This window comes from Crocodylus porosus, unplaced genomic scaffold, assembly GCF_001723895.1.
Source record: "Crocodylus porosus isolate Cpor-Errol unplaced genomic scaffold, CroPor_comp1, whole genome shotgun sequence".
In the NCBI taxonomy this organism is placed as follows: Eukaryota; Metazoa; Chordata; order Crocodylia; family Crocodylidae; genus Crocodylus; species Crocodylus porosus.
Window position 1 is genome coordinate 15,989,706 of NW_017728907.1, and position 16,333 is coordinate 16,006,038.

At 42.8% G+C, this 16,333-nt stretch overlaps 1 protein-coding gene across 1 annotated transcript; it reads left to right on the forward strand.

Annotated features, from left to right (window-relative positions):
- Positions 1 to 5,314: 5,314 nt before the first annotated feature.
- On the forward strand, positions 5,315 to 12,860 carry LRRC52 (leucine rich repeat containing 52). Its single transcript, XM_019531643.1, has 2 exons — positions 5,315 to 6,125; positions 12,455 to 12,860. Exons 1-2 carry the CDS (start codon positions 5,501 to 5,503, stop codon positions 12,721 to 12,723), a joined length of 894 nt encoding a protein of 297 aa, XP_019387188.1. The 5' UTR covers positions 5,315 to 5,500; the 3' UTR covers positions 12,724 to 12,860.
- Positions 12,861 to 16,333: the final 3,473 nt, after the last annotated feature.

A 16,333-nucleotide genomic window follows, 5' to 3' on the forward strand; every position in this document is an offset into this window, starting at 1 on the left:
TCTAGTTGGCCTAATAAAAGAGATCACTTCTACCACACATCCTGATTGCTTTTGCCTCTAGACCAATATGACTACAACCTGGATACCTTGTAGTACAGTATTTTCTATGCACTTTCCAAGATTTCTTTTAAAAAGAAAAGGAACAAACACAGACATTCTAACAAGTTGCATCATATTTATGTTCACATGCTGCACTGGCAGACTCTGAAATGTTGGATCCACAGTGCAGATCTCTGTCACTTGAGTTTATGGAGTTACTCAGAGTATGAATAGGACTACACAGGAGTAGGCCACTTTGCCAGGGGGCTTCATGGATGTTTATGGACTATGGGGGAATACTGAGACCCAGGAGTCTGGGGTACCATCCCAGATTTAGGAGGAAGGGAGGCACAGATTCTTCTGCCCATTTTCTTCCATCTTGATACCTTCTACCAGAACCAACCTGCTCCTAAGTTTTGTTTCTTCCCCAGCCCTGACTCCTTGTCCCTGTCTTCACTCCTCAGGCTTCTCATCGCAAGCCAAATTTCCCTGACTAAACACTTCTAAACACCCCTTTCAGCTCCTTGTGTGATCTGTTTCTCCCCTCCCCATGCTAGCTTCTAGTTATAATTTCAGTTTCTGGCCTTTTCATCCAATCTCACTCCTCATCCAGTTTCCCTCTTCCCTAGGTCCACTGAATGTCTCCCAGCAAGGCATCTTGCCTAGATTTATAGACTCCAAAAGATGGAGTATCCACCATTTCCATTGAATGTTGGTTCAAATTGTTTTTCACCCTCATTTTTTTGTGCTTTACAAGATAGAACTGGGGCTCTTAAGTCATTTTGATGCTTATAACAAATGTATCCTGAATGAAATTATAAGACCCTCCTTTGTCTAGTCTTATTTACCAAAGAAAAAGAAACAAAACCAACACATGCACACAGACAACATACAAATCTTTCTCGCTCTCACACACACACATGCACGCACGGGGCAGTTGCTTTATTTACATGTAAGAGCTAGGCACAACTATGAAGCTGTGTCTAGTTGTTATAATCACATGGAAATTAGGAAGCAAAGCCTGGGTGTGGAAGAAACCATAAGTATTAGTACAGGAACCAAAAAAGATAAGGTTACAACAGATTACTGAGTCAATAGGGCTTGTATTCCTCCCTACAGCTGTAGAACCTGGATGCTTTGGTTATTTGTACTTAATAAAAAAAACAACCTGTATTTTTGGTTGAGGAAAGAAGTCAATGCCCCATACTCAAATCACAGATATTATTGTTTTTTGGAGGCACTTTCAGTTGGAGGCAAGGGAGAAGCAGCAGCCTCTGTGGGTGCATCTACATGTGCCTATTAATGCACAGTAATACGCTCTGGAGCTTCTTGCTGCCAGGCACATATCTGCACATTCACCTGAGATTGCAGCATGTTGAGCCAGGGTGGAGGAACCCTGACTGGCAGGGGGCCCTAGTGGTCAGCCTGCCAGCCTGGGGCTGTTTTCCCCCAGCTCAGCATGCTACAGAGGGACTGGCTGGGGCAAAAGGGTGCTTCAAGTGCAGGGCTAGCCAGCAGGCAGCCCCCACAACAAAGCACCCTCATGTCCCAGCCAGCCCTTCCAGCATCTATACATGAGCTACTGTAGAGGGTTTTTTACAAGTACTATCCTGCTGCAGAGTAAATTAATTTACTCCAGCCAAATAGGGGCACACAGGTAGATCCCAAAAGATTTACTGTGCAGCTAATTAGTCCACTATGTCTCATGCAGATGTACCCTGTTAGAACTAGGAAGGGGAGCCTGCCTATCCAGACGGCTGCTGCTCACAGCAGAATGAGTCAAAAGGGTTTATAGAACAGCTAAGGTCACACTCTCTTCTTTGTTAGACTTTGTTAGTCCAGCAACATGTGTGAAGCAGACAGGAGGTTTTGTGTTTCTCTGGGTCTGGAGTGAGAACTGTATTTAAATTTTAATGTTATGTGTAAACATACCCAAGCTTAGTGTCCTGGACCAAGATAACCTCTCTTCCATCTGGGAAGGAAATAGGAAGCTCTTATTCATCATACCCACTGACATAAGACACGGACAAGATTGCACAGATAAGACACAGGTTCCACAAACCTATCCCACCAGCAAAGGAGTGCTAGAGGGCAGCTTGGGAGTGTGAGGTAGAATATAGGACACACCTCTACAGATACAGGAACACATAACCATCCAGAAAGGTTTTTCTTTTTAAAAATCTGTTCATATTTCACATTCCCACAAAAATATCTTTAACATAGATTTAAGGCAGCTGAAGTAATTAATTTACCCTTGTTGCAAAATATATATGGCATCAGCAATAAAAAACAAGAATTTAAAATGCAAGAAATGCTGAGTCACACCAATGCTCACAGACACCAGGCAGGTAGCTGGAGCGCACTTTTCTATGCTGTATTGCTGCACTACCATCTACTGTGTTGTTGCTCACATCTGCTTCTGGCTTATTGCTTTGGTCATTGCTTTTTTGATGTCTGTTTTAACACCCCCATCTACCTAGCTGAGGGTGCCGGAGTAGCTGTAAATATACCCAGCTAGAATCCTCTGCTGTACCCTAGCTAGCTTCAGGCGCACTTAGGACTGGGATGGACAGGAATGTTTCATCAAGCTCTCTGCCTTACACAGCTTCTCAGCATCTCTCCAAAACTGGATATAACTGAACACCAGCAGCCTCTGACTTTGCATCCATTGTGTTGTCTTCTATACCTGCCTCAGCTCCTCAGGAAGCCTGGCTGCTACACTCTCATCTATGTCATCAGCTGTATCAACCCTATTTTCGCTTGGCCTGTGGGCCTCAGAAATGAGTAAGGACAACACACACAAAAGGCTGCACAGTGGATGACACATGGTGAGATTCCATTATTTTGATATTTTCAAAAGATCCCAAAGTGGGTGGCCTGTTTCTGCCACTGCAGGCACTTCCAGGTCTGAGATCCAGCCACCGTGCTCCCACCCTGAGCACAAGTCATTGAACCAGAGGGCAGAAAGGAGATAAGCACCTCCTCCTTACAGAGCTGCATTGGAAATACAACCAAATAGAGCAGTGAGAGGTAGGAATGTGCATTTGGGAGGAGAAAGATCTTGACCTGCTGCAGAACCCATGCACAGGGGTGCTGAATAGATGTAAACCCCCACAGACTGAAGAGTCTCTCCAGGCCCCTGAATAGTGCTGGGGCTTGTCCTTGGGCACACCCAAACTCTCCACTCAAAATCCTTACTTACAAGTTTCAGAAAGTGAAGGAACAGCCCTGGAAGGAAGAAGCAACCTACACTCACTCCATGCTTTTATCTGCCCTGTACACTGTAAGCAGGAACAGGCAGGAGAGGAAAAGAAAACAAGAGGGTAGGAAGCAGATATGATCATTGATGCTATACACATTCTTCACTTATCCTGTGGGATTTCCTCAAGTGACATTAGTTTGTTTATATTGCTTGCTTTGTGCTTTGGTCTGCCTTGATTTGGTTAGGTTTATTATTATCTTCAGTTTGGTTTGTAAGTTTTGGTGTTTCAAAAATACTTAATATGTTGTTTGCAGTCAACTGGTCTGATCATAGACTTGTTAGGTGATTCATATTTTTGCGTTTAATAATGCTCCCTCTTGTTTGAAACCATGACTTCTGCCTGCTAAATCCATTTGTAAAAATATTTTAATGAAGTAGAACAACAGAGGAAGCAATCTACACAGTCCACTACATTGACAGTCCATTAGCCCACAGTAGCTAGCCTGGAAAGGCACACCTACATGGATACATAATTCATCAGATAAAGCAACATTTTATCTACCTACAACAGCCTCTGCATGTCATTAGGGACAAAATGTCCCATGCACATTGGTGTCCACTTCCCAAAGACATTCACAGAATGGTTACAGCTGGCCCAGTCCTGCTGCATGTCAGTAACTCACAAAATAACGTGAAACAACAGTCTGGAGGACCCCTGCTTTGTTTGTTACAGAAATTAGAAGGTGTGCAGTGAATAAGGAGGGTTGTTGCAGCAAGAAAAATAACGGTCTCATCACGGTTAAAGCAAGTTCAAAGCTGTCCTGGAAAAGAGGGTTCTACCCCTGTTTCTGCAACAGAGTTTTTTGTGTGGTGCTAGTCAAGTCTCTTAAACTAGTCAAGTAAATCTGTTGCTCACTAATCCTTGTTTTCTGGATACCTGGTTTGAGATCCTGCAGTCCAATTTACAGACCAGACAGGCTAAACATTCACAGCTGCAAACAGATTTGACCAGATAAAATGGTAAGTCAGGCTACGTGTTCTAAACAGTCAGGGCCTTGGTGTCTCAAACCTGGCTCTCAGAACTCATAATTTTGACCTAAATCTTAGTGCCTCAGTTTCTTAACTATTAAACTGGGATAATAGCAGGTTCTCACCTCAGAGCAGTATTATGAAGCTAAATTTAATTTTCTGTGAAGCACCAAGATATTATGTAATGACGAGCACTGTAGAAAAAAAATCCAAGGAAGTTAATAATCCATTAAGAGTGTTCAGCAAATAAGGCTTAAGACCACATATTAAACAAGGAAAAGAAAACAAAATCCTGAATATCTGCTTATTAAGTGAACACTGTCTACTTTGTGCATTGAATGCATACAAAAGAGCTACTGCAATCTAAAGGTCACAGCCAGGTTGGGCCCCATTATGGTAGGCACTGTTCAAATTCCACAAAGTGTTTATAGCCTACATGACAATGTAGGTTGCCTAAAGAAAAAAACTGATACTTAAAGGCTCATCATATAAAGGATTTATAGTACAAGTCAGGTTAGAAAGTCTAGCCATTTCTCAAAATTTCACCCTAAATGAAAATGCATGTGAAAGCCTCCTTCATATTGTATGTTTAGCTAATGAAAGGAACCCAAACTAACCCACATACTAACACAAAAGCATCTTATATCTGTTTGTTCTATCAATGCAAATGAATGCCTATAAGCACTGTATACTGTGTACCATCAGTATGTGAACACATACTTTTACACATGGCACAGCATATATGTGCACCTCTTCCCATTGAGCAATATACCTTTCTAAAACAGATGCACAGAGGTTTGTGCACACAAGATGTGCATGCTTGTACACACACACACACACACACGCACAGGCATCTGCAGGGCTGGATAGGTTAGAATAGCTCGCTCTCAAGCCAGGGTGCCTTTGCAAATTGCTGACGTCACAAAGGTGTCAACTGGCAACTAGTGTGACATGCAGATGTTCAAGCAGCTCCTCTTTACTTTCAAGTGTAGAAAGGGGCTGAGTTCAGTCTAAGCTTGCAAGTAGGCAATCTGCCAGGGAGCTGCGTGAGCGAGGGATACAAAGAGCTTCCAAGCAGCCTTGCAGCTCAACTCTTCCTCTGTTTTTATTGTGATGAAAAAATTGCTTGCACAGGACTTCTGCTTTGCAGCTCTTCAGAGCCTCTCATTGCAGCATTCTCTGAAGAGCTGAAAAAGCATAGAGGAAGCACAGCAGTGGAAGTATCATATCATGTCCTCTTCTAATGGCCCCAGGTCCCTGAGGCTGGTGTTTCTTTTTGGAATAGTATTGGCATCCAAGGTCCTGAGCTGTCCACCAAACTGCACTTGTCAGTACCTGGAAGTGAACTGCACAGGAAAGCAGCTGCAGGAGTACCCCCTGACCATTCCACTGGACACAAGACAGCTAATTCTGGCTGCCAACAACATCTCCTATCTGCCCTCCGTGGAGCTGAACTTCCTAACTGACTTGGTCTACCTGGACTGCAGGGAGAACCACATTGGGGAAGACCTGGGTTTCACCTTCATCAGTGTCGTCAAGCTTGTTTACTTGGACCTGAGCGCCAACAACCTCACACGTGTCACTTTTACCAGTTTCTCTCAACTCACCAACCTGGTGGTGCTGAAACTCTCAGACAACCCAAATTTGGTGGAGATTGAGAAGGATTCCTTTGCCAATAACAGCTGGCTGAGGCACCTGGATGTGAGCAGAACAGGCTTAACTTTCTTGGATACCAGCACGGTCAGTGATCTGCCCAATCTGAAGTCCCTGGGTCTAAGTGGAAACCCTTGGAACTGTAGCTGCTCTTTCTTGGAATTCAGTATCTGGATAAAAGAGAGCGGCCTTAATTTCCCAGGTGAGGATTTTGTGAGCTTAGACATCCTTCAGCCCACGCATCCTAAGGTTTGGGTAGAAGTGAGTAGAGCTTTCTGTTTTCTCTATTGTGTCACTATTATTCTTGTGCATTCTGGGCCAGACAGTTAGTTGGTGTAAATTAGCATAAGTCCACAGAAGTTAATGGAACTATCTGAATGGACATCAGCTATGGATCTGGCCTTTTGAGTGTCACAATATACAACCCACAAACACATACAAGAGTACATATGCTGCAAACACACTGCTGTATACACACATGTGCACGCATACACACACACACACCATCAACAACTATTTTTAAATTATAAGAAACAAGCAGATGGTGACTTGGGTAAAATTCTGCCTTTAGCTTCAGTTGAGGCCCTTGTGACTGAAACTTGTAGAGGTCTGTGATCAAGTTCAGTGTCATATGTCTACCCTGCTGCACTTAGCCACAGGCAGTACTTTCTGCATAAGCAAAGCTACTACTCTGAATGTCCTGACTTTTCTAGGCCACCTCCTATAGTCTAGTTTCTTGACTCATGGCATTACATTGTTTTATCTTTAAGAACTCCCAATGAAAATGCATGATAGACCATTATTGTAGTCTTAGTGCCTCTCACACCTTTTCCAACACAGCTCAGCCTTGACCCTGCCACACTCCAAACCTAAGCTCCCCACTGTATTACCAGTATAGCTGTACCATAACCTGTAGGAGCCAGTGTTATTCCATATCTGGGTGTCTGTCTTTGAATAAAGAGACTCACTTAGGCCATTGTATAACAAATTTGCTCTATGCACAAACAGAATGGCTGAAACCAAATCAGTTCATTTTCCTTTTGAACCCTCATTGGGACAGGATGCTACAGATGAAATTTTGCCCTTATTGAAGTCAATGAGTGTTTTGCTACCAATTTCAGTGGGGCTATGATTCCACCTAGTCTCATTTCTGTTACATGGGAAGTATAGGTAATGCAATATTTTCCTTAACATCAAGGAGCTGTTCTGCTGGAATAGGCACACACTATTCCTGCATTCACGCACACCCACCATTATCACAGCCCTTCTCTCTTAATACTTATATTACTAAAAGCAGATACATTTTATATAATATACAATATTAATGCCCTGATCAAAAGCTCACAGGATTAAATGAGCTTTCTTTTACTGACTTCAGTGGACTTTGGATCAGGCCCTAAGTGAGAAGAGAAACGTACCATGTAAAACAATGTGAAGGCTCTCCATGCAGTTAACACTGTAAGGTTCTGTATGGTCCTCTCTCTTTTGGAAGGATTCTAGCACAAACTGACATAATTTACAAAAGAACCCCCAAACAAGAGAAACATGAGCATGTGTTTAAGTCCCACTAACCTAAAAAAATGCAAAACCACTTGCTTAAGAGCTGTTCTGGATCACTGCGCCTTTCAGAAGATTACTTCTTTCTTATGTCAGCAGGAATATCAAAATCTGGCTGTTTTCTTTCTGCATCAGAAGATTCTATAGTTGGGTTGAAGCTGCTGATTATTAACAGGGCAGAACAGACACCAATTAATTTCTTAGAATAGTATATTTCAGAATTGATTGAAAGGTACACTGGATTTTCTATACCTGAAAGTCATCCCTGAGCCTAAAGATAAAAGGGTTGATCCTAAATAATCCACAGTATTTAGGACACTACCAAACAAGAAATGACTCACGCAAAAAAAGTTAGGCTAAAACCTGCAGTGAACAAAGGAAGAGGAGGAGAAGGAAAGGAAGGAAGTCAGAGGCAGGTATTCCCATATGGCAAAACACAAGTTATTTGAGTACCCCTGCTATGTCTTCTGTAAATTTTTTTGGAGAAAGAAACTACTTTTTATTTGAACATAGGGCTATAGACAACTATGGAACTGTGTAAAGAATAATACTTGTATACAAAATATCATGGATGGCAGAGGAGGAGTAAAAGAAAGCATGGGTGTTACTGTACAAGATTGTAGATGATGACTGACTGAGTGCTCAGATCCCTGTGCTACTGCTCTGAGAACTTGCAGTCAATCCCTCTCTCCAACTAGATTGGATGTGTGTATTGGAGACATTCTGGGAAAGAGAAGCAGCAGCTTCTGGTAAAAGTATGGAGGAAGGAGTTTCCCTTTTAGCATCACGAATGCTGCTCCTAAGTGGTAGATGGGGTGAATGAGCCATTTAAAGAAAGGGCCGAAGGGTTACAAACCAGCCAAGGCAGCTCTAATTTGCTTCTGTCAGGCTTTGCTACCTTCTAGCAACACATCGTGTGTAAAACAAACAGGAGACTTTGTGATTCCCCAGGCCTTGTGCGAGAACTGCAGTAACATTTTAATGCTGCATGTAAATGCATCTGGGCTGAGTGCCTTGGACAAAGATCACCTGTTTTCTAGTATGCAAGGAAATAAGAAGCTCCCTGTTTATGTTAGCCACTGCCACAGACAGACAAGATGGCAAAGATGAGATGGATATTTCATGGTATGAAGCCATTCACTGAATAAAGGGGAATGAAGTGTATCTGCAGTATAGGGGCAAAGCAGAGTGCCCAGTTTCACACCCACCCATCCCTAGGTTTTAAAACAAAAACCAAACAAACAACATACTGATGCCTTTTATCATCATAAAGAAGCATCAGCAAGTATGCAGAGCTGGGACCAAGTTCTAGTTGAAGAACTGAAATATCCCAAGTTTGGAGATGCTTGAGCTCATCCAGAATTTAATCCAGATCCAAAAATAAAAGTACAGGCCTAGCTTTTTGTTATTAGGGACAGTTGCATGAAGACCACTATAGCATAGTTACAGGGTACAACTGGGACACAACCCTCCTAGTGCCAATTCTGCAGGTTCAGGGTAGGGAGTATGCATGAAAATAGCAGCTACTGTCTACACCTCCAGAAGTCAGAGTCATTGTTACTTAATTCACCATATCCTTGCCCATGTTGCAAATGCATCATGTTAGGCAACAGGATCAGTTCATGAGTGTTTATGTAGCAGGATCTGGCCCTCAAAAGATGATTGTGATACCCCCTAGGACAGGAAGAGCTAGGCCACTATTTCAGGGACCTCAGGGTACCCACCCTTTTCTGCCTGACTTGTCACACACTGATGGAAGTTATAGTCCTTAGGAAGGCTGCCCCTAGGGCCCCAAAATAAGCCTCAGTTCACTCTACCACTTTATGCCCAGCTGACACCAGCCCTCAAACACTGAATTGCTTTAGGGGCATTGATTATGGCTTCCAACTTCCACCATGCCTATGCTCGTATTTTGCAGGTCTTATGCTTCACCAGCCTGTATAGGCTCTAGTCCTCTTGGCCTTAGCCAGAGCAGCCAATGGGCTACAAACTTCTAACCTAGGCCTACTTGCTCTAGCCCAGCTTCAGAGGTCTCAGCCTGCCAGCATCTTGCTTGTAGCCAAGCCTTGGCCCTAACACAGTTCACTCCCCCTACCCTTTAGCAAGGCTAGGCACCTAATGTTCTAGGCACTCTGTTAGGTTGCTTCCAATCCACCCCTAGAACCACAACCCAGTTGTCTCTATAAACTGAAACCAAAATACCAGCAATCTGCTTCAAATGAAACTTGCAAGGGCCCTTTAAGTCATCAAACAGCTGCAGAAACCCCCTCCCCTCACATTATTTCCATCTCTCCTAACCCACAAGGTACCTCCAGTGTTTGCTCCCTAGCAGCTTAGACTACAAGAAGCTCTTCACATCATAGAACTCAAAGAGCAGTACTAGACCCTGTACCTCAGAGACCCAGGTCTATATTCCCTAAGCTCTTCCTTCTCACTGGCCACACATGTTCCCCTGACTGTCCACAGGTGTGCTCCCCAGGCCTACTGAGCACCTTCCTGCTGGTCTCCTGGCTCAGCTGGAGTTGTTTCCCTTCTAACTACCTGGATCTCTGTCCTATTCCTCTGCAGCCTGCTACCAGGCAGTTATTTGCAGCCCTTTAGCTCCATAGCTGCCTGCTGCTGCCTGCTCCTGCCTGTAGACCTTATATGTTATAGTCTCCACCTTAAAGTAACAGAAGCCTCTGGCTCCTTGTTACAGACGGTAACATAAGATAGAATGGTCTTGTTTAAAAATGTGTTGACTTCTCTAATTACCCCCAAGGTCTTCCTACCATTAGCCACCAACAGCTAATGTTAATTACCCTTTTCTACAGCAAAGGCATAACTGGGTTTAACAAAGTGTCACTTGACTCTATTAACACATTTACATAATGGTGCTTTTCCTTTTCCTGATACAAACAAAGTTTCAGCATTCTTGACCCATCGCGTCTGAAGGGATTCTGATTGTAGGCGTGGAACATGCAGCAGAAACAGGGGAAATAACAATGATCTGGGCCATAATTTTAAAAGGTTGGGTGCAAAAGTAGGATTGTGAGGCTATTGCATTCCTTTGGCGTGTGAGAGAACTGGTGTCTGTCCCTGGCCATTACAGACGAATACAAAAAACCCTTTGCTAATCAGGCTAATTGTCTATTTACAGACTTTTTGTCTCAAGCCTGGCAGCTTGCTTATACCAACATTTTCAAAACTGATGATAATGATGTTTCATGTGTTCAGTACTTCAGACACATGGGTCCCAAGTCTTTCCAGCCACTATGGAAAAAAATAAGCATTTGTACCTATTTTTAAGGCTCAGATGCTACTGTGATAATGAATAAAGAAAAAGTGCAATAGGAAAGTAGTAATTCCCTTGACCAGAGTTTGCCTGGTGTTCATTAGTTAAATCATGGAGCCACAGACAGAGACTAAAAAGTATATCAGTCAGTTGTCTCATTTCCTGAGTACCAAGTATCTGATACCCTGAAGCCCAACAAACCTGACTTGATGTTAGCAGTAAATACTCCTGTTATGTTTTATTTCTATAAAGTCAGACCCCTCATTTGGATGGCAGCTCTATTGTGCTGGATGATGGATAAACTTAAAAAGTTCCTTTCCAAACTTACAGTCCTTGAATGAAGAGAGGGAGTTGGCTTTTTTATGGCATATATTAATAGTACAGCTAAAGCAGTACTATTTTAATCAAGCTGAATATGATAATGAGCTAACCTTACCTGCTTGCTTTCCATTCTGAAATTCTCTCTCTCAGAAGTTAAGGTGGTCTCCCTTTCCTTCTCCATCATTTAGCAGTATTCCCCTCCTATCTTGCATTGGCCCTAAGAACCATTGCCTTTTACAAACTTGTATGGGATGCCTATGCTATGAAAGAGCTGGTCTAAGAAAATAGGCCTTCGGAATCTGCTAAATACTGAGTCATGTTTTGTGGGTATGATCACCCGTAAAGCATTTATAGGGGAAGATATTCTGGTATCTGCTAAGAGGTCACTTATTCTGGTATAACCTAAGAGCTGTTAATACAGGGGTGGGCAAAATGTGACCCGGGGGCCAGATGCAGCCCACCAGGCCATTCTATCCAGCCCACAGGGCCCCTAAAAAATTTAGAAAATTAATATTTATCTGCCCTGGGCTGCCTGTCATGTGGCCCTCAATGGCTTGCCAAAACTCAGTAAGCGGCCCTCTTCCCAAAATAATTGCCTGCCCATGTGTTAATACTATAAGTATGCCAGCATAGCTATGTCAGCTCTGCTCCCAACTAGAGATAAGGCATATACCAGCACCTAGAGCTTTTCTGCCAGCACAGTTAACACCATCTTTCCAAACAACATTAGCTAAGCTAGCTGAAACGCCATAGTTGTATCCACACTGAGAATTTTGCCAGCAAAGTTAGTTTTACTTGTGGGTGTGATCCTCTCATAGTCCCTAGCCAATATAGTTGTGTCAGCAAAAATCTGTAGTATACATCGAACTTAAGGGTTGACTCTTTTATTCCAATATCAGCATACCTTTCTGTGGGTATGGATGGACATGCTAGTTACTGCATTGGGGTTTAAGCTACTACAGTTTAGTTTCCTCTTCCTGGGGGTTAAGAACAATTATTTCACACCATCTGATGTATAGCAAATCTTTGTCCCTTACCTCACAGTGATTATTTAGTCTACCTATACCCTAAGAGCACCCACTCAGGAAGCTATAGCAGGAGAGTTATAATGGTGTATCTATATAATTATATTGGTGTAACTGGTTAAACTTTCCTATGTAGGCAAGGCCTGGGAAATTATTCTGGTGATCTGACTGTCACTGGCATCCCTATTGGCAAGTTCAGGGGGAGATGTCTCTGCCAGTTTAGAGAAGGTTTTCTATTTTTTTCAGTCTAGCTCTTTAGAAACCTCATTTATTTTTCTAATTTGCCTCTGGGTTCTTATTTACTATTACTCAAGGCACAGACGAGAGAGTGTTGCTCCTGTGTTTCTTCTGCAGATGCTGAGAACATCTCCTGCTACAGCCCATCAGAGCTACGTGGCTGGCCAGTGCCTGATGTGGAGACACAACTCCACTACATATGTCTCACCCACTTATACCAGTGGGACTATATCTTCCTGGGTCTAGTTGGCTTCTGCATATTCTCTGCTGGCACTCTTGCAGCCTGGCTGGCTGGCATTTGTGCAGTGTTATATGAATTCCACACAGCTACAGGGGAAGACGATGCAGATGAAGATGAAGAGGAAGAGGCATCCACTTATCACTGACCTTTGAAGTCCTTGTGAAAGCCTCTGCTAGCTGTACATTTACTTTGGTCCCCCTCTCCCTTTCCTAACCTCACCTCCCTCTCCAGATGTGATTTTTGTAAACCAAAATATAATTGCAAGAATACAAAATCCTTGTACTCCAGTTTCACTGTCTTTTGGGGAATTTTTTCCTTTCCCTTTATTTTCTCCAAAAGTCCTTTCACCACCTGGGCTTGGAATATTGGCAGATTATTTGAACCTAATCAGCCAGGCTAATACTATTCATTATTAACTGCATGCCTCAGAGTGCTGAGGCACCTTGCTGAACCTGTAAGAAAAAAAATCATGAACAAAGATATTCAGAATAGAAGCCTAAAGCCAGGCTTCTAAGTTCATGTTTAGGCTTCTAAACTAAATTCTTGATTTTCAAAAATGCCAAGCACCCAGCAGCTCCAGGTGAAGTCAGTGGGAGTTGCTCATCACTTAGGACTGTGGAAAATCTCATCATATACTTAGGAGCCTAAATATATATTTAGCCACCAACATTTATGTTCCTGTTTCTGAAAATTTTATCTAGGGCCTCTGCCCCATAGAGCCCTACATATAAATACCATCAGTAAAAGATATACAAATTATACCCAAAATGATACTATAGGTGAAGCAGCCAAATGTTTGATGCAGTTTTACACAGAATGACCTCTATTGCTGACAAATCAGAATCAAATGTCCACACAATATTTTTCCTGGTATAATTAAATTGGTTTGAAATCACACTTCTAAGGATATGGACATATGATTTACTGCAGGGGAAAAAGGGGAACAGAGCTTTCCTGTGTGTGTCAACTGCTCTGTGATAATTGCTTATATGTACACTTATCCCACAGTGGATAAAAGCTAAACTATGATGTACCCACTTCACACACATGGGTATTTACCAAAGAGCAGGTGACGTGGTAAAGCTCTCCCCCTTTTAGCCTGTAGCAAATTGTTCATAGGAACATACCCTCAGTACAGCTTTCTCATGCAGCGAAGGCCCAAGAGAGCTTTCACTATCAAACAAAACCCATCACCAACAGACAACTGCTCCTAGAAATCAGAGGTGGTCTACCAAATTTTGAAGAAACCCTGTAGACTCACAGACCCGGTGAAGACCTTTGCAGGCATTTTCTCAGCTACTTGGGATGAAGGCTCTGATCCAGCAAAGCACTTCAAAGTTAAATCTCAAACACTTGAGTAAAATCCCAGCCGGAAGGGACCTCAAGGATCATTTGGTTCAGCCATCTCCACAGATGCTATTCCTAAACTATCCCAGAGAGATGCCTTTCTAGCCACTTCTTGGAAGTCTCCTGGAAGAGCCTCTGTAACTCCTAATGTAAAACATATAACAAAGTTAATAGTAAAGTTAAGCCCAAATTGAAGTGTTTGCTGAATTAGAGCTTTAAAGAGAAGAGGTTCTGAATCCTCAGTTTGAGTTTTGCTCCCCTCCCCACAGCACGTCTTCTACCTAAGACAAGGTGAGGGGCTGTCAGAGCAGAAGTCCCGTGGGCATTTTTGGCTGGTTTACGACCACTTCACATTGGTTGAGATCTTAGAGAACCAGAAAATCCAGTCCCCAAACTCTTAACTCAGATGCCATAGTACAGCTAGAATTTGTTAATGTTAAAAAATATTGGTTACACGCAACTAAAGTACTCTTGGAAATAATGGGTGTTGTGATACCAAATACTCCAGAGTTATGCATACAGAGCATAATCGATGTGAAATGTATAGAAATAAGATCCTCTGTATCACTAGCACAGCTAATTGCCAAGAGAAGAATCATCTTACACTGAATGAGTGCAGCAATTCCATGTGTGAAACACTGGCTTCTTGATCTGAAGTCAGCTGCATCTGTTGGAGAAAAAAGACAAACAGGAGAATACTTCAGCAAGCCTGGTCCAAATGCACATCATCTCACAGGAACTGGACACTGGCATTTGTTTAGATAGAATGTAAAACTGGCTATTGAGCCTTTGCCTGAAACTAATACAAAAGGGTCTTAAATTTAATTCCATGGACAGAAGAGACTATGATGAACTGCAGACACTGTAACAGAATAAAACCAGTCCTAAGAATGCAAACAACACTTCAGATGAATGTTGGGAAAACTGTCTGGATCTTAGTTTTCAAGAGTGATTTTGAGGACCTCCATTTTGGGGCACCCATTTTAAGACATCTTAAACAGGCCCAATTAAAAAAAAAAAATTGGAAATAAGGCTCTTTGAAGTGTCTCAAATTGGGCGCCCCAAAACAGAGGATTCCAAAATCACTAGCGACTAATTACGAAATCACATATGGTGGTTTTGACTAGTCATACTCTTCTGGATCGAGATGAAAGATGTCCTATGTAAATTCAGAGGACTCCAAATTCCATTCCACCCAGCTATTTCCCCCTAGGAATGTATCCACATATACCTTTGATGAACATTTATCAAGACTTCTGAAGACATCTTATAAATGGTATCCAAAAGTGTTCTTGGTCATGTCAGGAAGAGGAAGAAAAACTCATCTACTAGTGATGAATAGAGTCATCAGGCTGGGTGCATTCTTATCACAGACAAACTCATTCAGCTTGACAGAAAATAGATGGGATTTAGAAGTACATGATCCCCTTCTTTATAAGATGTTTCACAACACAAGATATAAAAGCTGTAGGCAACCTTTTCTAAAAACTTCCACAACTAAATTTGACTGTCTGGGTATCTCATGCATGCAGAATTTTTACAGATTGAATAGAAATAGATGCTATATCTAAAGGTTACGGATTTTCTCTTGGCAGCAGGCTGGGAAATATGGGTACTATTCAGAGTTCCCAGCCTAGATGGCAAGTGAGCTCACTGAGAACTTCTCCATGGCCAACCTCCCTACAGAGGGAGATGTAATAAGGCACTCAATGGCCGGCACCCAGGAAGTCTTCAAGACAGACAGAAGTCACACACTGTGATATGTTGGCCACATGCTTCATGGCTGTGAGGGGAAACTTCTGCATCTCCTTTAAAATCAAAACCATTGTTGAGCTGTAGCAGGGACCCAGAAATACAATGGCTGAGGCTGCTGTAGATGTGCAGCATGAAACCCAGGCAGAACAGAGGACGTTTAATTCTGCAAAAAAGGAAAACCCCCTATTACCAAAAATTCCTTAAATGACATCCATAATCTTCATCACTGTCCTGTCACTCCATTATTTATCTGCTTTCCTTTGGGGTAGGTGTTCTGACCCGTTTTCTTGGCTCCATAGTCCAGTACAATGCTCATCAGGAGGAGCCCAGCTTCCCCTAAGCCACTGAAATTCACAGGCAATTACCTGCAGCCAAATGAACATTTGGGGTGGGGGGTTATGTTGGTGCCTGTAAGAGACAGTATAAAGGCTAGTGTCTCTGGCCTGAGGGAAAGGGACCTTTGTGAGGAAATGACAGTTATCCGAAGGAGGAGCCCTGCGCACAGAGGGCTGGGGGTGATTGCAGGGGACGCTGTAGGCATGGACGTATCACAGCAAGTACGGAGGGAGCTGTGTGCGTGACACTGGCCGTGGAGGGTGTTAGGTGGGGTATGACAGTGACTGAGCAGGATGCTGTCTGGGAGGTGTTGCCCC